This window comes from Leptosomus discolor, chromosome 3 (genome assembly GCF_034619465.1).
Source record: "Leptosomus discolor isolate bLepDis1 chromosome 3, bLepDis1.hap2, whole genome shotgun sequence".
Classification (NCBI taxonomy): Eukaryota; Metazoa; Chordata; class Aves; order Leptosomiformes; family Leptosomidae; genus Leptosomus; species Leptosomus discolor.
Window position 1 is genome coordinate 28,854,274 of NC_141393.1, and position 22,671 is coordinate 28,876,944.

Sequence of the window (22,671 nt, forward strand, 5' to 3'; positions counted from 1 at the left end):
TGAGGCTCACCACCTCCCCCTCCCCTTCCGTCCCCCTTGAGCTCCAGAGGACAGAGGTCCCTGTGAATAGCGACCTCCCCACTGGAACCCGTTTCTTCCCCAGTATCACCTTCTGTGATAGACTTTGAATTACATCAAACTTCACTTGGTCCCCTAAAGCTGACAGCAGCCACTGGCAGCGGACATGAGAAGGAACTAAGCGGACATGCTGCCATTTGTGCAGAGTTGGGATAGGTTTTTTGGCTTTGAGTATCAGCGCTTTTCTGTTCATTTGCCAACTGCCGTTAATTGTGCTGCGTAAGATGTACTGAATACAAAGGATGCTCGCAGAGCGAGCTGTCTCGACTGTCCCCTTGCTACGAGGGGCTGTCTAGCTTCACTTCAGGACACGCATGCACAGGCAAGTCTGGCAGGGATCCTCAAGAGTCACGAAATACGCAGTTGGTTGTGCCCCGCAGGCAGGCATGGGCACTGTCTTTGAGGTGAAGGTGAGCTGGCTTGTGCAGTTCAGGCTTGCTTCTGAAGTCTGGGCCGGGTGAAGGAGTGGAAGAGCGCTGCATGTCTTCATGGTGTGCTGTGCCACTCCACCGAAGCTGAGGTTGTATTTGCCTGGCAGTGACAGTTCATATTGAGAGATCTGCATTTAGCCACTCTCCACCTTCTGGAAGGATGTTACACAGGTCACGTTGTGAGGCAGTTAATAATTTTGAGCTTCCCCATGGACTTCTACCTCTACGGCAACAGCTGCCCACCTCACCCACAATAACCTTCGCTGTATATTGGCCGCTTCTCCCGTACCTCTGTGTATGCAAACCAACTCATCTCCCCGTATCTCCACCGAGCAGAGTGTACATAGCTCTTCTCCAGGAACACAGAGAAGTATTGGACAAAATTAACCATCTCCCGCCCTTCACTGCGCAAACTACATGCCCTCCGTTTCTGTTGTCTCTGGCTTTGCAGCCGGCTGAGAACCCAGCAGCACCTGGCATGTTTCCTCCACACCCGCCGCAATTTTTACAACTTCCAGGATGCGACAAGGAACCACCGATGATCCCCAGAGGGACCGCAGCGCACGCAGGAGCGCGCCCTTTCCTCGACCCGCAGTAGCTGGCAGCTGTCCGTGCCGAAGACATGGTTCCTCCTGCCGCCTCCACGTCCCCCCGGCGCTTTATCGGGACTATCCTGGCGGGTCGCCCCCCGCCGCACCGGGGGACCCTCGCTCCCAGCAGCGCGCCGCCATGCCGGGGGATGGCGAAGGGGAAGGCGGGCTGCCGGCGCAGCTGCCTGCGCATGCTCGGCGTCGCCGCCGCCGCCAGGGGGCAGCAGCCGCCCGGAGTGCCGGGAGCAGCGCCGGGCCCCGCCCACGGGAATTGGGCCGCGGGGCTGCGTGTCTCCGGCGTTTTAACAGAGCGACAGCAACCGACCTTGTCCTCAGGTCTTCCCCTGTTCAGAAACATCTGGCGGGACCCCAAAACCTGCCCGAGTGCTGGCTCCTGTAGTTTTAGAATCTTGTACGAGCGGTTACCAAGGAACTGGTTTTTTAGCTGGTATTCCTTTGAGCTAACGTGTTAGCAGTGATGTCTAATACTCAAATAGCTGCAAGGAACTAGGAGAAGGCCTGAAATGAGACCTGGAGATGTCCCCAAAGAAAACCAGTGAATTTCACAGACTGGATCTGAAATTTCTCTTCATAGATCTGTAGGGATCTGACAAAAAGAAACCAGAAATAAAAAATGTCATAGAATCATTAAGGTTGGAAAAGACATCTAAGATTAAGTCCAACCGTCAACCCAACAGCACGATGCCCAATAAACCATGTCCCGAAGTGCCACACCTACACGTTTTCTGAACACCTCCAGGGATGGTGACTCCACCACTTCCCTGGGCAGCTTGTTCCAATATTTGACCACTCTTCCAATAAAAAAATTTTTCTTAATGTCCAGTCTAAACCTCTCTTGATGCAACTTGAGGCCGTTTTCTCTCATCCTATCAATCTAACAATCCCAAATTCAGTGTTGCATTTTGGACTAGCAAGATGTAAAGACTAGAAATCAAATACTCTGGACTAAGAGAAAAAAGCTACTGGAAAGAGTTGCAGGGAAAGGAATGGCAGGAAATCAGGAGACCTTTGGCCTGATTGTAATTTCCCATCCAAACAGTTGGAACTAGAACTAAGGGAGCTAAAAATAAGCCCCAGAAGGAAATCAAAGTTCCCATGGCACGGTGGAAATCAGCAACCAGGATGGGGAATTGAGCCAGGATTTTTTTTTTTCAGTAATACATGATTTAACACGCTGCTTCTATTCTGATTGTAGCGGGGGGGGGGGAGGTTACCCAGCTAAAGCAATACAAACGTCTGCTGCCTGGAGGAGAAAAAAGAAAGGTACTGTTTGAAGCTAACCTGACTGTCTAAATGGAGTGCTAGAAAAGCTAAGAGAAAAGGGTATTTCCAGGAGCTATGTATGGTGGTGCAGTGCCAGTGGCAGCTTATAATTTGTTCCCAGAAATATAAAGTTAATTATTCAGGTCACCTATAAGCCCTCAACATATAAATTGGCAACACCTATCTTAATCAGCTGTCTAGGGCCAGATGTGTGCTAGAAGGGGGGGGGGGGGGGGGGAGAAGAAATTCTGGGTGTCTTACTAGAGGACTTGCAAAGATTTGTTTCTTACTGTGTGTACATATCAGCTAGCAATCCAGTCAGCAACCAGGGGACCAGTCTGTAGATTGACCATTTTATCAGGATAAGTGAAAGGAAGCATTAGGTGCCTACAAAGCTACAATTTTTTTCTGGATCGTGACTTAATACCGTTCATCAGAGTAAAATAGCGATTAAGAAGAAGGTGATTGTCATCACCCTGATCAGCTCAGCTCTGCATTTGATGTGGAAGTGGTACAGCTGGTATGTGGTATTTTTGACCAATTAGAAAGTGACATAGTCCATTAACAGGAACAGTTGACAACAACATAAAATTCAAAACTGGCAATTCTGTTGAAAGCTGATACTGAAAAAAATGTGGACGTGATAACAATCATTATAAATAAAATGCTGGCCAGCACATACCTTGACAGATAGTAAAATACCCTTTCCCAGTTTGGGAAAGAGAGGGATGATTGAAGATGGGAACTCTCGAACAAAGAGGAAAATGTTGTCAACTTCTAGGACATAATCTGGGCACTTAAGCCTGAATCTGGCTATTGAGTCACATCTCTGAAACACACAGAAAAGTGGAACCTGGCACAAGCATGGCAGCTGTTAGACCAGACATCTTCAGAAGAAGTTAGGAAACAGAGCTGTAATTTACACCTAATTTGTTGAATGGAGACAATGAGTGGAAACATGTATCACTCTAGAATCTGAAAAGCAGTTGCTACCGTTCTGATTATCAATTTGATTGACAGCTTTTGTTGTAGTGAGTAACTGCATAGTAATGGAGTATTTCTGACAAGAAGAAGATTGTAAAGAGAGAAGCCAAAGATCTATAATGTGAGTCAGTAGGATACAAGCATAGATGAAACCTCCTAGGAGAAGCAGGGACAAAAGAGCTTTTACTGTGTCTGATCCAATATAGTGCACTACATCTTACTGAGTTCAAAATATCTTCTTATTAGCAGTTTCTCCCAGTTCGAAGATGTAGTTTGTCTTGGACTGGTCATCACACGTTTGATTGTGGGGGGCAAGGTCCCCCAAAGGGGACAGGACATCAACATATTAGCTAGGTCTATCAGTATGTGTTATTAACAATGAAAGAAAAATCATGAGAGAAATTTTCTGGAAGATACATATGAGGTTTTAGTCAGTTCTTGGGCCACATCTGTTGTATGGGTTAAGAAAGAAGTGGTAGCAGTGGGGTGTTTGTGAACTCTGGCAAACCAAATTATGTCACTTGAAATAATTTTTATCCACTATCACAAAGAAATTATACATTGTGTACTCTATCAAATGAAATCTGATTCTTCACCCTCGATTTCAAAGTGCAGTATTAGGAGGTGGGTCACAAGAACACTGAAAAGACTATTTTCCCTGCAGGACAAGGCCAGCAACAAGTTAAAGTAGCAGTTACGGTGTGCAAGCTACTAGCCATGTTTGAACACTATTGGATCGTGTTCTGCCCTCAGCTCACGTATTATCTAGGCAAGATATTCTGGTATATGCTGCAAATGGTGTAATGTAAGCTTAAAACTACTAATCAAAATAAGCTCAAAGAGATATGACTTATTTATAAAAGACCCTGTTTACTCCTGCAGGTGAGATAAGGGGAGAGAATGGGGGGCAAAACATTTCCTTTGATAAAAAGGAAATAATCTGTGCAAAACTGCCTCTCCCCTAAAGGCTGGCAGACATGCAGAGTTTCTGCAGGGCTTTTCTCTTCTGGAAGTTCTTTTGTGGCTTTGTCAATATTTCAAAACTATTTCATAAGTTGGGGAAGAAAAAGAAAACATCTCAGTGGTTGAGAGAGAGTGTTTGAGCACTTTCGGTTAAAAAAAAATTGTAACTGCCACTGTATCAGTGTATTCACATTTCAAAACCTCTTCCATATCAGATATGGGTGCTAGTGCTTACATTAGAACTCAAACATTGTGAGTTGGAGGTGACTTTGCACAGCAAAAGTCTAAGTTCTCTGGCACCGCTGGACAGGAATTAGTAACGGTTACATTGGTTGAAAATAACTTTCACGTGTGTGGAAGTTTCTTGTTGTGATAGGCCATATATCCCTTCTGTTCTCTGAGCATGGCTGACATGGTCCTAGCATGTTAAGAAAACAAAGCTCAGGTAATAATTCTTGGGTTGGTTTTGGTTTGGGTTTTTTTCACTTGCACTCTCCCTGCTACTTTTAAAGCCATTGTCTAATTTAGATCTAATTTTACATGAGAGCACAAGTGCTAAAGATACAAAGTTTCTCTATGTTTTGTGAAACAGTATCTGGAAAAACGAGCCCCTATCAATGTCCCACAGAGGGAAACATGTAAGAGCTTTTGCCCTTCCAAGGGACAGCAGTCAGCTCGTCAGCCTTTATGCATGTAGTTAAGACTTAGCTGCAGTCGGGCCTCTTGCCCATCTCAAACAGGTAGGAGAAGACTAAGCAAAGGAAGGTTTATCGTTATGGAAGGAGGTGACTCATGGCATTCAGTGGCTGAAGTACAAATTCAGAGGAAATCTGGCTTCATTAATTCTATAGCTCATGGAAAAATTTATTCAAGCTTGGGATCTTCAGTGGCTGGAAAGACTGCAGTGTTCTGACTTTGTACCAGATGCTGATACACTGCCTAACGAGAAAAGCAATAAGGCAAGAACTGGTTGCTCAGGAGAGTATAAGCTCATGAAGAGCTCTTTCCCTTAATTACAAAAGCATGTAGATTCCAGATTTCATCTGTGAGATACAAGGTTGTGCAAATTCTTCTCCCAAGTAACAAGCGATAGGACAAGAGGAAATTGCCTCAAGTTGCACCAGGGGAGGATTAGATTGGACATTAGGAAAAACTTCCTTACTGAAAGAGTGATCAAAGGTTGGAATGGGCTGCCCAGGGAAGTGGTAGAGTCACCATCCCTGGAGGCATTTAAAAAACATCTAGATATGGCAGTTTGGGACATGGTTTAGTGGGCATGGTGGTATTAGGTCAACGGTTGGACTTGATGATATCAGAGGTCTATTCCAACCTAATGGTTCTATGAAATGAGATGGGAATTTGTGCCTTTTTGCACAGGAACAGGATTTTGTCGAAGGAACAGCTAGCTGTTCCATCATTCTCATATTAGAAATACCTTACGGATCCTGATATTTGACTGCTTAGGTCAATGCGGCCAACATCTCCGGTATCAATTGCTAGATTGTAATTAATATATATACACTAGACTGTACAGAACCCTGTTTTTTGACTATTCAAACCTTTAATATCTAAGTTTGGGGATCTTTTTCTCAAATTAAATTGTTGCTAATTAACTAAAAATTTGTTACTCGGGATGGTTCATAAACAGGAATACTGTAGCACAGGCAAAGCCATATACCCAGAGGATTGCAACACACCATCCTAATGCCCAGGGTGCAATTTAAAGGGGCTTCTTTCTCAAAAGCAAGACAACACCCATAGGAAAGACACTGTGGAGGGGAGTATAGAAAAGTAGAAATAGGACTACTTAGAGAAAAGCCTCACAGAGATCAGCTGTTCTGCTAAGTAAAAAGAGATGAGAAGCAGTGGAATGTGGAATGCTTTTTTAAAAGTCTTTTAATTTTTTTTTTTTTCTCTTGAAGGACCATGAGGACAAATAACTCTTCAGTGGAATATAAGCATGCACCTCTAAGGGATCAGGTTTAAGATTCATGCTAGCTACCTGAAAGAAGGGAAATACTTAGTGAAATTCTGAGTAATTTTAACTTACTTTTAATTATGTACCTTAATGTGTAAATATTAGTAAAGCATCAGTTCCAGAAACTTGGATTTCTGGGGGTGGATGCAGGAATCCAAAACATAATCTATCCATTTGAAATGTTAACTGTTGAACCAGGCTGGAACTGAAGGGTTTGTGCTCTTTTTGATATATCAGAAAAATACTCATATGTTTTTTGAAGTATTTGGCAACAGCTGAGTTCTTTGGAAATCATAAATCCTAGATGAATTAATGGATGGTAAGAATGTGACCCCATCACCCTCACTACTTTGTATTCCCTATGGGGTCCTGTAGAGAGAGTTAAAAGAAAGAAGTTCTGCAGCACTTAATTGTCTACACTACTCCTTTAAAAGTTCAGTTAAACTTACTTATGGGGTCCCCTCATGGCTGGGCAAGTGTGTTTTAAAAGTTCTTCCTTTAAAGTGGAAATGCGAAGAACTAGGTACAGTAGTAGCCACCTGGAATGCAGAGAACCTAACCCCTCCCTAACTAATCCTGCTGTTTTCTAACTTTGTCCTCTGTGCATAACCAAAGGCTCGAAGTCACATGCTTCACAGTTAAGCCTTTGCAAGATCACGGCTTTCACTGTGCATAGAACATGCCCTTCCTGCCTGGCATGCTCTGCACGAGGAGGTTCTCTGTAGAAGCCATTATTATCTTGGAACACCACTCCCTCCTGTCATTTAATATTTTGGTGATGTCTTACTCTGTTTATCATTTTTAAACTCTGTTTTGAATTAAAGACCTAAAAATTATCACAAAAGCAAGCAAATTCTCCAAAGAAAAGATATTTTTAAAGGATTGTCAAAGTACACAAATGTGCTTAGAATTCATGATATTTAGAAAACAAAGCACATAAATCAATGTATCATGTCAGATCTTAGAAGGCTAAAATGTACTGTGTTATGGTAAAATGAATTATTGTAATACTAGGTATTACCTTACATTGCTAATCTTAAGAACTCATTTAATGAGGTGGTAGAATATGAGATACTTTGGGGCAGAGCACATAGGTAGGCAGATGACACTGACTCCCTCACTGATGCCCTGCTGACTAAATCTCACTGCCCTTACGCTTGTAACATTAACTGTTACTGGTCATGCGTTTGAATATTCAGGTTATGTTATTTAAGTAAAAGGTATGTAAATGTTGACAGAGCTTACAATTTTATAGCAAGACTCAAATAGCTAAATATTGCCAATACTAAAAACTCCAGCTGCTGTCGTCAGGCTCTTAGCTCAGGGAACTGGATTTCCTCAAAGCAAAACTGAGCACCAGGGACTATTTAAAAATGTCCAAGCAAAGAGACACTGGAAATCATGAGTCTTAAATGACACAACAGCAGATGTCTATTGAAAAGCCCAAGAATTCTCTGTCTCATAAACTTCATGATTGTAAACCAACGTCAGGATTTTAGGAGAAACTTTGGGCTTTTTCAGTATCACTAATTCAGCCCGCAGCAGCAGAGTTTACATGGCACCTTGTACATTTCCCTGGCTGTTGTGGTGGGCCTCACTGGTGAGGTTGTGTGGGACTGGGACAAATGTGGTCCCTTGAGCCCATTTCTGGCTTTGCTGCAGGAGCAGCGCGGGCGTGGCCATCCTACGGAGCGCAGAAGAAATGAGGACGGCCCAGACCATCGCGCTGGACCCAGCCACACCTGATGGTCCAGTCTCGATGCCAGGGCTGCTGCCCAAGGCGTAGGCGGCGACCCTGGGCAGGAGCTCAGGGTGAGGAGTTGCAGCACTTTGAGGACCAATGTGGAAAGATGAACGGCGAGACACATCACTGCCGGTTGCACAACTGAGGCTTGAGCAAAGGTTTGGAGTCGCTGCCTTGGTGCATACGGTCCCTGCCTGGGTTTTAGGTCCTTATTCCTCCCTTCCCTCGCTACACTTCAGTGTCTCTATATAGCCAGAAGTAGCTGTATAATGGGGTAACTTTAAGTTTTACGTATGAGCAGCTGAAGTGCCGTTTCCTGCGGCAGTTGCCGCTGCCGAGGTGCGCAGAGGAGCCCGCAACGAGCCCCTCACTTCCCTGCTCCAGCGCCCGCCCGCCAAGCACCGCCGAGGAGGCCCGCCGAGGCCCCGGCGGACGCACCCCGCTGCCGCCCCGCCCCGACCCGAGAGCGGGCGGGCGGGCGGGAGGAGCCGGGGCTCGGAGGTGCGCTGGGGAGCGCCGGCCGTGACGTAACGGCGCGGTTGCCATAGGGACGCCTGGGGTCGCACCTGACGGCTGTCGTGAAGCAGCGGGAGGAGAACGGGGGAAGGAGGAAGGGGGAGTCTAGGCCCGGCCCGGCCCCCCCCCCCCCCCCCCCCCGGGCCTGCGGGGAGTTGGCTCCGCGCCGCGCCCCTCCACCCCCCGCCGCATCGTAGCCAGAGGCGGCGCTGCCGCCGCTGGCTATGTAGGGGCCCCGGAGCGGGCGGATCCGGAGGCCGCTGTCCGCCTCTGGAGCGCGGCGCCGGGGCCGGGCCCGGCGGGATGTTCTCCAAGAAGCCGCACGGAGACGTGCGGAAATCCACGCAGAAAGTGCTGGACACCCGCAAGGACCCGCTCACCCGCCTCAAGCACCTGCGCGTCCTCATCGGTGAGGCGGCCGGCCGGCAGGGAGGGAGGGAGCGGGTCAGCCGGGGGGGGCGGCCCGGGGGCGCCGAGTCCCGGCGTGGGGAGGACTGGGAACTTGGAGGGACCGGCTGGGCGCCGGAGCGGGAGGCGGGCTGGGGCTCTGCTCCGGAGAGAGACCCCACCCGGCGCGCCTCACGGCGGCCGGAGGGAGGGCCCCGCGCCCGGCATCGCGGGGTCGGCGGCGGCAGGGCTTCAGCTGTGTGCTGGGGGCCGGCGGGCGCGGCGGGGGCTGCTTCGCTCCCCGCTGTTGTGCCGAGGCGGGTACATTTCCATCGCGCTGGGAGGTGGGGTTCATTTGGCAGCTGTGGACGGAGGCGAAAAGCTGGTGTGCTCCCCCCGTGGATTATGCTCTGGAGCTACATAAATGCTGCCAAGTCCGTGCGCTTGCATACAAGTGTCTAGTGAGCGCTCATGGTGCCTGTGGCCCCCTAATGCGTTTCCTCTAAATGTTCACAGTAACAACTTTTGCTCTCGTGTGTTTTCAAGGTAAGAGGCACAACAGTAAGTGCTCGCTAGAGTAGATGTAGATAAGCATTCATACAGCTGGGCTGAAAACACTTTTGGTTTGCCGGTTGATCAAGGGAGGAGCATAAGCACTGAAGTCCTGCTGCGGTTCCGTGTGAACAGCTGTTTAACCTGACCAGTGAATTAGAAATTGTGATTAGGTGGAATAATTGCCCTGATGAAAAAACAGTGGAAAGAAACACCAGGGTTAACCATTCTAAAATATCTGTTAGTTGCGTGTGTCTGTAAAAATCTAAGTCATTGTCATCAAGCTGTCCTTGAAAAAAGAAGTTTGCTCCGGAGCGTCTTTTGGGCCCTCAGTTCTGTAGATGCATGTGTTGCTTCTGACAGTTTATCAACACGTGAGCAGGGCTGGGTCAAGGGCAACTGCAGTCCATATTTAGCACAGAGTCCTGAATGGATTATTTTGGGTTCTGCCCACCGTCTGAGGGGGTATTTAAGTACTTTGTCCTTGGTCTCCAAAGCTGTATTCTTTCCATTCAAAGGAAAACAATTATTGTTCCTTTTTTTCTTTTGTATTTGTGTTTGAAAGAACAGGTGTTCCCATATGGCAATATCTGCTGTTGCATGACTTATTTTCTGCAACGTAGTAATTATTTAGACTTTTGAAATGGAGAATAGTTGGGTAGCTAGCTATCCAGGATGCTTCGATAGTCAGGTGTATCCTCTTGCCTCACTTGAAATGTTAACACTCCTCTTAACTAGCTGCACTGAGCCAGTTGTGGTGTGCTTTATGTTGATTTGTGACTACTTTTAGCTACTTTATCAGTTGAAACTTAAGAGGAAAGAGCATTATAGGGAGTCTAAGTACCTCTCTGAATTTAGGTTTCCTGGCTAAAGTATGTTAAATATTTCTAGTTTTGCTTTAGTCTGCAAAACAATCTGTGTGATTTTGATCTGATCTGTTCTAGATTTGGTATTTCTGTTGCTTGTCTTTTATTTACAAGATTTTCCTTCAGCTTTGTTAGTACGTGGATGCATTTTGTAAGATGCAAGCCCTTATCTCTGTGTCAAGCAGATGTTCTTATCTGATCTAAGGTTTCTGCTTACTGGCTGTAGGACAGACTAAATCTGCTGGGGCATGTTTTCATCTGATGGCCATTCCCCTTTTCACCCGCACATGCGTGTATCTCAGCTGTTGAAGCACAGCTCCCACATATCCTTTCTCCAAGTTTGGGAGAATACAATGTGTGTCTGTGTAAATAGGGACAGGTGTAACAGTACTCTTCAGCTTGTCTGTCTTGGATGCATCTACAAGATTTTTGTCATTATGCAGATATTCTTAGGTGCACAAGGTAGAAAGACAAGGCCTTGTTTTTTTGACTAGTCTGCAGGACCAGATTAAGAAAATAATGCGGCCACATAAGATATGCTGCTGCCTGAGGTGGCTTCACGTGCAAGTACCATCCTGCAGCTTGAGCAGCGTAGTGCTGCATGTTCCTGTTTATCTTTTTTTCTTAAGTGACAACTCCCCCAAAATAATAATTGGCAGGTTTCCATGTGCTCAGGGGAGCCAAGCTAGCTATTGCCAACAGAGTATCTGAGGTGAGAAGGCAGGAAATCTTGGTTCAGCTCTGTTCAGGATCTTTATGAATGAAAAATGATTTGTCTTGTTTATTGCTCTTAGCTCCTGCATACTGGAGACTAAAAGGCTACCCAGAAGAGAATTCTCTGCTCATTCACAGCCAGGAGGAGAGAATTTTCTCTTGTTCTTAAACTTAAAATCCTTTCAGTAGGCCTGCAAGGCATATTGGACCAGAGTTAATTTTTTTTGCTGTACTTCGTAGTCTTTGGTTCAGCAACGATAAACTGAAGCATGGCCTTGGATTCATGGTTAAGCCTTGAGGGGAGGAAAGGGAGTACTAGTTTATTTTCCCTCTATTTTATCAAGGCAACCAAAGCAGCAGTTCTCCAGTAAGCTAAAATAATGGAATAGTCATGAAAAGAGGTGAGTGCTTGTGAATTGTAGATTGCTGGTTGTCTATTAAAGGCTGTAACAGTTCTGTTTACTGTGACTTGATGCGGTGGTTAGAGCCTATCAACCTGGAGCGGGAACATCGAGTGGGATTCCCTTGTGGTCTGTATGACAGCGGCTCAGCCTTGGCAGAAGTGAGGCCCTGCTCAAAGGAGGCAGCCAGTTCGTGCAGGTGTGATCACTGAGACTATTCTAGCAGGTGGAAGTGGAGGCACATAGTGTACCTTATGGAATTAGGTATTGCCTGCAGAACAAAGCCTGTGATTTTCCAGAAAAATATATCTTTTTAGCAATCTCCAGTGAATTAGAAGATAATTGCAATTTTTAGGGTCATTAAGAGGAAAAAACATGGAAGTAATATTGCACTGTTCTTATAATCGGTCTTGCACAGTTTAATCAGACTTCAACATCAAACTAAAATTTGATGGTTTTAAAATAGTAGTTCATAAAAGTTTGTTCTAGTAATCCTTCAAGCATCAAATCATGCTCAATTTGTCCTTTGGTTAAAACAGTGCTTTGAGAACTCTGTAAATAATTGAGGCAGCTAGATATGTGACCCTTTTATAACATTGTATCTTAACAATATTGACTGATTGTTTTGTTCTAGTTTTGATACCAAATACAGTGCTGCTACCTTGAATTTGTAGTTTCAGTCAGAATTTGTAAATATATGTGTTTAAATATTTAGGGATTTTAGCTTTTTTAATGATTTCTGCGTAATCTTACTATGTGCAAGCAAGTCAAATGAATATACTTGGTTTAAGACTTACTTTTAAAGCTGAAGTATTAAGAGGTTTTTTTTTCCTTCCTCTTTTTTTTTTTTTTTTTTTTTTGGTGGAGTAGGAGTTACAGGCCTGTAATCAGTTAATCCAGAGTAAAGGAAAAAGGAATATATTATTTCCCAAATTGTTTTATTTGCATCTGATGTCTTAAAAATACACTGCTTGTATCTCTGGATCCATGGAGAGAGTGCTTGTAAAATGTAGTGTTAAGAGAACAGAGTATTTGAAGTCTAGGGTGGTTTTTTATTATTTTATTTTGTTTTGTTATTCTCGGTGGTTGGTTAGTGCTCGACATCTCATGTAAGTGATCCCTTTCAAGCTATATTGAACAGAATGAAACAGGCTACATTGGACATCCATTCTGATGTATTGTTTAATATTAAACAATATACTTAAATGGAGATTGCATTTGTCTAAAGGGATTTTAATTTAAGAAATCTACTTCACTGGCAGTCAGCACTAATGCTTCAGCTGGATGGCTTTCATTGGTGTTGCACATCATCAACATCACTCATTATAATATCACTTATATATTATAATAAATGAAGAATGTTTTATGGCTGTTAAAGTGAGAGGCGAGTGAGAAGCTACAGCAAAACTAGCTGTCTGGGATTTTCTTTGGAGATAACTGTTCCAGAAGTTTCTGTGGATGTGCAGAGCTGTATTATTTTTGGCAAGAGTTGTAGATTTATTTTTTTTGTGTGTTGTCTTTCCTGGTAATTCTGACTGCAGAGGACATGTCACCACTGTAACTGATGGATTTGGCTGTGGGTTGCTTGCAGTTTAAGAAATTATGCTTGATGTTCTGTCAGTCTTGACTTAACCTTGAACCCATTCTGTTCTGTTTTGGCCGGGGGAAAGGGGCAAGAGTTGCTTTGCTTTAGGATTTTGGCTAATATTACACTCGACTTGAAGAGAGCAGCAGTGGCCAGTGTACCTGCAAGGGTGAGGGCTGGAGTGGGATCAAAGCCCCAGGCTAGAAAAAGGGGCGTCTCTGACAGCTTGGAGGCGAAGAAAAGGTCTGTGTGGGTTTAGCTTGTGGCAATTCGGAATGAAAAGAAGTACATTCCTATGGAAGTGTTTGAAGTTGCTTAAATAAAAGCTTAAGTTCTGGAACACATGTGAGTTGTTGTGGAAGCATTTCTTAAAAGTTTACTAGCATAACTCCACTGGAGTCTGCAAGCAACCTGAAAGAATTATCTTGAAGAGCTGTCAGCTGCTTCTGCTCATTCCTGTAGAGCACTGATGTTGAAATTTGTAACGGCTTGTAGGTAGATGACGTTCGTTTGTGCTGTTAACCTGCTTATTCATTTGTGGTTTGTTTTTTTTTCTTGTATTTTCGTATGTAAAACATGGTGGTGATCAGAGGCTCAGACTTGTCTGATGCACATAGAAGTCCATTGAAAGATTTCATGAGGTGTGTTCCTTCTTCAGTTCCAAAAACCTCAAGAATATTTTCTTTGACAAAATTACCTTTTAAAAAATATTGGTTTGTTTTTGTTAAATAGCTGTTAGTGATCTGAAACAGTAAGGGCTAATGCGAAGCCCTTGCTTAATAAATTTGCATTTGTAGCTCGCTATTTGAAACGTGGTTTGTTATCAGGTCTCTTTCACTTTGACGGTCTGTTAACTATGCCAGAGCCACGAGTTAATTCCTGAGGTTTTTCCACTTAACCTTTCTAAATGACATTGGGAGACTGTCTGTGTGTAGCGGAACCCCTGTGCTGTTTTGCTGTAAAGCAGCTCTTAAATTTTTCGGCTTGGAGAATTAAGAATGGGTAAGTTCTGTTGGCCATTTTGATTGCATGCTAGCTGAAATTGGGGACCCTTAGAAACCTCAGGAAACTGCACTTCAGTGAGCATTGATACTGAATACTTCAGTCTATAGCAGGCCTCCACTTTACAGAAATAGAACTAGAAGTCTGGCTGTCTTCCAGGTCATTGTTTGCTGCAGTTGTCACTGGTATTTTATTTTTGGGTAGAGATGAGAGAAAGTGACTTAATAGCCAGTAAGTCTCGGAATAAGTTAGGGCAATGTTTTCATTATATTATGTGCTGTCACAATTTTATATATAAACATACCATTAAATTTTGAAACACTTAAAATCTAATGTAAAATAAACCACAACTTGATCTGTAATGATGTAGACTGTTCTGTTAAATGCTGTGGTAAATTTCTGTGATGCTTTGTGTGAACTGGTGAATGTTAATGTTCTCTTCAGAAAAGTTAATATGTATCTAAGATCTGTGGGGTGTTTTCTGTTTTAGTTTCAAGTTCGGGATGTTAGTTTAATTACCTTTAAAGTTCTGTCCTGTGCAGAAAGTAAAAGTTTACCTGCTTTATAATATTTTAATTTCATACAGCAGGCAATAATCTAAATAGTATAGAAGCATTTCCCTTGCTAACTCAACTCACTTGTAAATGTATAACGGATGTTATGAATTATAATAAATTATTTATAATGTTATTATTTATAACGCTTATAATAAATTATAGGGTAATATTTAGAACACGAAATAAACAGGGAAGGTGAATTGTCTATAATATAAGTTAAAGCCCACTGAGATCCTCTTCCTACAGAGGATTGGCATGTTGTAGGTGTAAACTTGTAAGCTTTGCAGAATCTGGCTCAGGTGATCCCTTACAAGTTTAAATATACAGTAAGAATGCGTTGCTTTTTTTGATTCATGTTTGACATCTGACAAAGTTATTTTTTAAGCTCTCTGAGGTGGTACTCTTGCGTTGTAATTCTGAGTATGATATGCTATTCAAATAGTATCCTCCTAATGTGTAATACTAAAGGGTTACATTTTTATTGAAATACTTTTGTGGATGCAAATTATCTCTGGTTAAAAAGGGATGTGCTGATAATTGAACCATAATAAAAGCATTGGAGCAAATGGGTTTACTCGCAGTCAGAGTTCTGTGGCAGAACATATTTTCTGCAAGAAAATTTTGGCTTAGAATCTTCCCTTCCTAAAATGATCGCTGTGGTCACTTAAGTTTTGAATATCTTACTGAGGTACTTGAAAAGAATGTAACCTTTCAGAATGTTTGAACAATTAACCTTCAAAAGAGTTGGCCATTTGAAAATACGTGAAAATAAGTTCCTAAGAAAAGAGTGGGCCACTTGAAAATACAGGAAGGTAAGTAAGTTCCTAAAAGTACAGTCACATATAAGCACAGAAATTGGTAGGAGAGGTGGAGGGGTTTTTGTTGGTGACGATGTTTTCTTTTTTCTTTTCTTTAGTCCTTTTTGATACAACTCCAGTCTATAAAGTGGGAACAGTAGAACTTCCAAATTTCAGTGGGTTCAATGGAAGTATGAATCCTGGTTGATGGGGTTGTTGAATGCTCTTGTAGTGAGGGTCATACAAATAGCTTAGATAACTAGTCTTCCATTTTTAGTTCAGTTCTCTGTTTCATGCATCAAAATAGAACAGAAATCCGTAAGCTGAATTCAGCTTCTGAAACTTAAACAAATGCTGAACCTAGAAAAAACTAAAGCTACTTTTAGAAAAGTTTTGTGGGAAGAAGAAAAGGACAGAGAAGCTGTACTGTGTGTCTTTGTGATTAAATGTAACTTTCCCCTTAAAAAAACCAAACAAACCCAAAAAGCACCACTGAACACCCAGAGTTAATGTGGAGATCAGATTTGTACCGATTTTTATGTTACAGAAAATTAAGGAAAAATCAGCAGTAAAAGACCCACGTTTCTTGCTGTTGTGAAGCACGAAGAGAACTGCATTTTCTTGACAAACAGCTTCCATAAATGCTGCTGGAAGTCTGGGGTTTAGTATACTGGAACTATGCTTTGTACAGTAGCAGCTTTAGTTTTTACACTTTGGAATACAGTAATGTCTCATTTTTCCCTCTCCCATTCTGAGAAACTTTTGTAACTATTTTATATGGTGCCAGATCTATTTCTGAGTCCTTCCCTCCTCCCAATCTGGACATAAGTACCAAGGACACAAGGAATATATTAGCTTGTGTAGTTACACGAATCTGGTAGGAGAATAAAAAGTTCTTTTGTTTAAAAATAAATAAATAAACGCACTGTGAGTTAGGGAGGAAAGCCTGTTTCTGTGGAATCCCACTTCATGTAAAGCCAAGGTTATGCCTCTGTTCTTAAAAAGTCAGAAAAGGTTAAGTAGCCAAAGCAGACAAGCAGCGTCCTAAAAATTTCCAGTACAAGGCTGTGTGAAAAGAACGTACATACGGTCCTTGTAGAGGAAATAATTTTTACCTCTGTATGCAGCACTTAGGATACTTTGGGAGAGCACAGAGAAGAGACAATGACCTAGTATTGGAGAAAGTGGTTTTAAGATGAGAGAACTGAAGAGCTGTATCTTTAGTTGATTACAAGGATAATGGTGAACTGAATGTTTTGGAGACATTTTCATTGGGGGAAAAAAAATCATATCCTTAATTAATGAAGAAAGCTATAACAGCAGCATATAGCTGGAAGTTTTAATGTTAAAGTAATCAAGGACAGCAGTAGTCTCTCCATGCATGTATTAGTCAAGTGGATTGTATTCAGCATAGTTCCATAGTGAAATCGAATGATGCATGCAGGTGACCAGACTAGATGACTTCCAGATCAAACTCTTCTAAGGTCTACATTATTATCTCCATGCTGTATCTCCCTTTTTCCCTTCTCCTCCTTCTTGCCATAATTCTTGGTCAGAGTATGCATAATAACTTCCAAGCTCCTTGAGCAATGCAAGGTTCCAAATTTCTGGACCAGCAGCTTACCGAATCACGATAGGTGTCCTTCGATCATGAGCCGATGCTCTCTTTTGCTCTAGGTAGCAAATCTATCAGATGCACAAGTGTTTTCCCTCCCTTAGAAGGAAAGCTGGTTTTCAGCGTTAACAGAAATAGTTTGTGGGGGGTTTTTTTGTAAAGTTGTTGTTTTCAGGTAATGCCAGGAAAAAATTCCTAGTAAGTAAAATGTTGTATTTTTATTTTCTTCTGTCTGAAGTGATAGGATTTATTGCAATAATTCAGTTGCTGTTAACTGTTGCGTTTGAATTCCAAAATCTTGCTTTTGATTATGCTGTCAAGTGTGATCTTAGGAAGAAATCAGGGTGAAATGCATTTGTTAGGAAAGCTGCAAAGTCAAGGAATTTTTACATCCTACTCTTCCAAGCTATAGCTGTATTCTGAAGGTATGCTTCTAGTGTTAATTGGGTGTTAATGGTAGTAATACAGATGTGCTCTGAGTCTTTTCTGAGGTGATTTGCACCACATTGTTCTTAAATAACCACAAAACTAAAAAAAAAAAAACCAAAAAAACCCAAAAACCCCACCAAAACAAAACAAACAAACAAAAAACCCCCCCAAAACCCCCATCCTCTGCAATCCACCCCCACTGACAGAAGTCTGGAAAGGCAGAACGCCTTACCACAGTGCCAGTTGTATGTGTGCAAGTGTCACACGGTAATTATGTGGTAAAATGAGAATCGCTGTTCAGCTGGTTATGTAGGCAAGCTTTTAAGTTCATCACCTGGAGAATCTAGAAATAGTGTCTCCAAAAATTACAAACTGTTGTGTTAAGATTGAGTCTTTAAAGAATACGTTTGGTTTATTTTTTTTATTTGTCTGCCTCAGACTTGACCTCTGTCTGGGGAAAGAATGAGGGCCTATTTCAGGAAATGAAACATTTAATGTGCCTACAAAAATGCAGCATTCCTGTGTGTTGATCGGCAGAGACCCTGTTTAACTGCTGCCGATCCTTTTAGCGTTTGGAACTACTTTTCTGCTCCTTTGCATCAAGTGAACTGTTTCACTGCTTTCTATGTGTAATTCCTATGCAGCAGTTAAATATATGGACTAAAAGATTATCTTCTGCCACCCTCCTTTCTCCCCAAAGTCTCAATCATTGCTTTCTTTTTCACTTTGATTATCCTGTATCAAACCCTTTTGATTTGCCTGCTGCTCTATTTTCTTGTCCATAATCTAGAACTCACTTAGGGTTCTGCCCCATAAGTGGAAGTGATTATAATGGTTATGCCTATGTCACTGAAATCTATGCTCTAGTGATAGCTCCGTTTCTTGTGCACTTACCCTGACTGCCTGAAAATTGTGGTCTGGTTTGTTTCAAGTTAATTGTTTTTTGTTGTTCCTACTTTAATATTTCAGACTCAGCAGTTCAGTTGCTGATCTGTAGGTGGTGTAGCAGTTTCGGCAAAACCAGAGGTTTGGTAATCCTGTAGACATCAGGCATACATTTGCTGCTCTGGACCACTAAGTTTATTGCTAGCTAAGCTGTCTTGCTTTAAGAGTTGATCTTAGCTGTTAATATAGCACTGTCTTGTCCAAGAGCATTCTGGCTCCACTAGTTTGATTATGCAAGATGTTGGCAGAATGCTGTATTACTGCAAAAATTGAACATGTATTGGAAATTCTTACAGCAAGATTTGTGATAAAATTGGGTTGGCAGTCCTCTAGAGCTACATAATAAAATAGAATTGAAAATATGCCATGGTTTGGCATTGACCGTTTCTGTGCTTTATACTCTACCGGTCCTGTGGGATGAAAAATATTGATGTCACTCTAAAAAAGGGTTAAAAACCTATTATCCAATAAAGAATTAGAATAAAAGATACATGTACAGTGAAAGACGATGCCTTAGTGTATAGAGCTTGTGAAGGGTATAAAGGTTTTGTTTGCCTCACCTTTCTTCATGGTTTTTTTTGGTTTGTGTTGGGTTTTTGTTTGTTTGTTTCACATCAGTATTCTGAAAGGGGGGAGTTTTGCCTCTTAAAATACTGCTACCCTGTTCCTTTGTGCTTCCATACTATTGTTCTGTCCACCTAGTTTCTCTAGTCTTATGTAGTTGAGTAACGTGACAAGGAGTGTCTTTTGGTTCTTTTGGTTCAGTGTGTACTAAGGCTTGAAAGAATTGGTTGTTTAAAATGGTCAATTTAAAATTAATCTAGAAAAATCATCATGTATTTCTTTAACTGAGGATTTGCACAAAACCATCTAGGGGGTTGTGGGAAGAGAGTCTGGAAACCTTCCTGGGGTACACAAGGAAGCACATCCCTCTACACTCACAATGAGGTGTCCCTGTGGTCCTAGCTTCTGACCTCCCGAGACCACACAATCAGGGGAGTACAGGGGACTGGGCAAGACTGAAAAGGAAAGTGCACGTTGGAGCTTGAAGGCAGTAAGGAGGCTGCAGTGGGAATCCAGTGCTGCTGTTCACTTCCTCCTGGCCTGTTTCTCTACAGAGCAGAGGAGATCCTCACTTACCATCTTTCTCCCACTTCTTAAGTAAGCTTAGTTGTGTCTAGTAATTACAGTTGGGGACAGCGATGACCTTTCTGTTGTAGGGTTTGGGCAGCATTGTTAGCTTTATTTCTATTAAATTAACAGTTAAAACAACATTCGTTTGTACAGTGCTAGTCTCAATGGGAGTTCTGGTTCATGCCTGGTGTTTGCTGGCACAACTGTCGTGCAAACCATGAGCTTGCAAGAAGACATTGTGTCCCGTTTTAAAATTCCCTAGGCACTTATGGCATGCCGTATTGAATTTCATTAGCTTCAGCTTGAAAGAATGAAAACTTGAAGAACTTATTTACCAATAATATCTTTTCTTTTAAATATCTTCAGTTCTTACTACTGGATAATGGTATGCAGTGATTGAGTCTCAATATTTGACAGAAATAAAACCAACGTTCTGTTCTATTTTTCAGAGAATGCAGAATCGATTGACCTCAAACAGTTTTTTGACCTACATTTCTCACATATATATTATGTGTTCTTTGAAAACTTCGTGACTATTGAAGTAGGTCTTAAACAAAAAGGTAAGTGTTTCAAATAGAACACGTCTTGGTGCTTGTGTTTTCATTGTAAAAGGAAGCAGGGTGTTATAAATAAAGCTGTGTGTCTGGTCACAAATGGCAACATTAGCTTTGCAGAAGTATGTGTAAGCACTAACTTTGCAAACGAAGGCAGAGCAATTAGCGGTGCACGCAGTGGAGGTGAGCGAGGAGTGTTCTCTGGTGACTGGTTTTGCCCTTTTGCAAAGTGAGGGTTCTTAAGGTGTTACACTTCTTGTGTTCTGCAGAATTATTCTAACTTTTGTTTAACAAGATACTTTGTAACTTAATCTCTACCAGCTGTTGATGCCATAACAGAAGTTACAGAAACTGTGACTGTTATAAAATGTAACTATGAAATATGCTTGTTTTATTTGTAGCAGGAATGCAAAATTCTGGTTGTAGAAATGCATATTTTTGTTTTACACATCTGAAGATCCTTGTCAGTGTTCTTTACACTTTCATTATCAAAACAAAATGTATCTTCTACTTATTTCTAATTGCATCTAGGTCACAAGTCTCAGAGAGAAGAATTAGATTCTATTCTTTTTATTTTTGAGGTAAGAGAACTTGAATATTCCTGTATGTGTGTTTTGCTTTGAATTGGATCCTGTTAAATAATAACAGTTCAGCTAATCTACGGTTGCTTGGAAATACGGTTTACATTTAGCTGCATTCCTTTTTCAGTTTGCTTAGAGTTGAATTGTATGTGCTTTGTGTGAGAAGAAAAAGAATTTGACTTGCAGTTTTGCAGGAAGATACTTTAACTGGAAAAAGATGGTTTTGGCATCTGCAGATAGTTCATTACTTGGTGGTGGTGGTGTTTCCCTGCACCCGCCCCCCGCCCCCCCCCCCCCCCCCGCCCCCAATGTGTTGTACGCCTTGAAATTCTTGTAAAGACGATCTCTGATTATTCATAGTCTCTTTGACATTTTGATTTCATGTTGTCTCTGTTTTTTCTCGTAATAGGTTACTACTGCAGAATTAGTTTTTCTAGATCGCTTTTATTTTTGCAAAGATTTATTGTTTGAAAACAGCATTTCACAATATCCTTACCAAAAGCATATCCTGACTTAACTAAGATGAATTAGAAACTAAATTGATGAACTTGGAATATTTCTGAACAGAGACTATAGTTTAGAAATAGCTTAGAATGTCAACTTTTTGTCTTTGCTTTTTGATGGAGGCTTCTAATTGTAGGACAAGGATTGTGGCTTTTACATATTTAAAATTGAAAGCTGATGAATGCTTACCATGTGGTTGAATACAAATTCAAGATATTTTTTTTTTCTAGTAAGATATGTTGGTACTTAAAACTGTAGGTTTAGCTGTTACAAGGAGAATGAATCTGAAGAGAGCTAGTTCATCTGCTTACTAGTTCCTACGTAAGGGATATTAGGTGACCTGTAGGGATATTAGGTGACCTGTGCTTTAGAAGCAGTTGCACGGGCTGTTGGAGGGCGTTGGCCAGGAATTCATTTGGGATGTCACGTTATTTACAAGTTGCTAATGCCTCTAACACAAACATTTAAGTGCCACATAATAGATTTTAACTGTGCTCTGTTTCTTACCACCTTAAGATGATCATTCTCCAGTCTAGCTGGAGAGGTGTTAGACCATTATTGCCCCAGGTCTGTTCTTCATTGTTTTGCTGTAGCTCTTTACCCCTCTGAGAAGGCTGCAGCAAACGTTTGCTTGTTGCACAGAGGCAAGTTGACAGCTAAGCATCCTAGCTTAAGCCACTACGAAAGTGGAAGAACCCAATATAACCTGTTGTAAACCAGAGCAACTGAAACGGATACTCCTCCCATTGCAGTCCCTGTGCCATAAGCAGCAATATCCAGTAGAGAGGTAGTGGAGCCAGATAAACTTCAGTAACATATGAAGTCTTCAATGCAGGACTTGCCAGACAGTCTGTCAGAGCCTTTGGGCCTCTTAGATTTAGGAATGGGTTTATCTTGAAAGGATAGTAATGCTTCCAAGGAAAGCAGTGTGGAAATTTTCTAAGTAAACCTTTCAACTTCTATATGTGGCCTTTGTGAAAGCACTCTTTGGTCTTCTGAGAGCAATATCTGCAACATAGATCCTTGGGTTCTGTTCTTTGTAGAAAATTTTGCAACTCCTTCCAGAAAGGATTCATCAGAGATGGCAATTTCATAGTATTGGTAAGTTGATTCTTTCTTTTTTTTTTTTTTTTTTTGAATCTTATTTTTTATTAGTAGCTATTAGTAGTTTGTGCTACTCAGTTCCTTAACCTTTATGTGGCACAACAGGGTTTATAGTCTTGAAACTCTTGGCAGCTAGGGGAAGAAAAAAAAAAAAGAAAAGCCAAACCAAAAAACTCACCAATGTAATGAATGCTATTCTAGATAGAATTAAATGTGGGAAGTTGGTAATTAAACAGTTGCTGACAAAGAACAGGGGCAGGTGGAAAGTTGCTTTATAATTGGGTTTTTTCCCTAATTTTTTCTCTTAGTGATAAATTTCAAAATTGCAGTGAGGTCTGTATTTGTAAATGGGGAATGCTGATACTGTGCACATTAA

General features: G+C 41.9%; 1 protein-coding gene across 7 annotated transcripts in view; it reads left to right on the forward strand.

The window, feature by feature from the left end:
- Nucleotides 1–8,871: 8,871 nt before the first annotated feature.
- Nucleotides 8,872–22,671, forward strand: part of RALGAPA1 (Ral GTPase activating protein catalytic subunit alpha 1) — a 133,266-nt gene continuing 119,466 nt past the window's right edge. For all 7 annotated transcript variants that reach the window (XM_086463241.1, XM_086463240.1, XM_086463238.1 and 4 more), the window contains exons 1-4: nt 8,872–8,977; nt 20,002–20,112; nt 20,638–20,687; nt 22,235–22,292. In XM_086463241.1, the coding sequence (XP_086319367.1) occupies nt 8,872–8,977; nt 20,002–20,112; nt 20,638–20,687; nt 22,235–22,292 (325 nt within the window). The remainder of the gene's footprint in view (nt 8,978–20,001; nt 20,113–20,637; nt 20,688–22,234; nt 22,293–22,671) is intronic.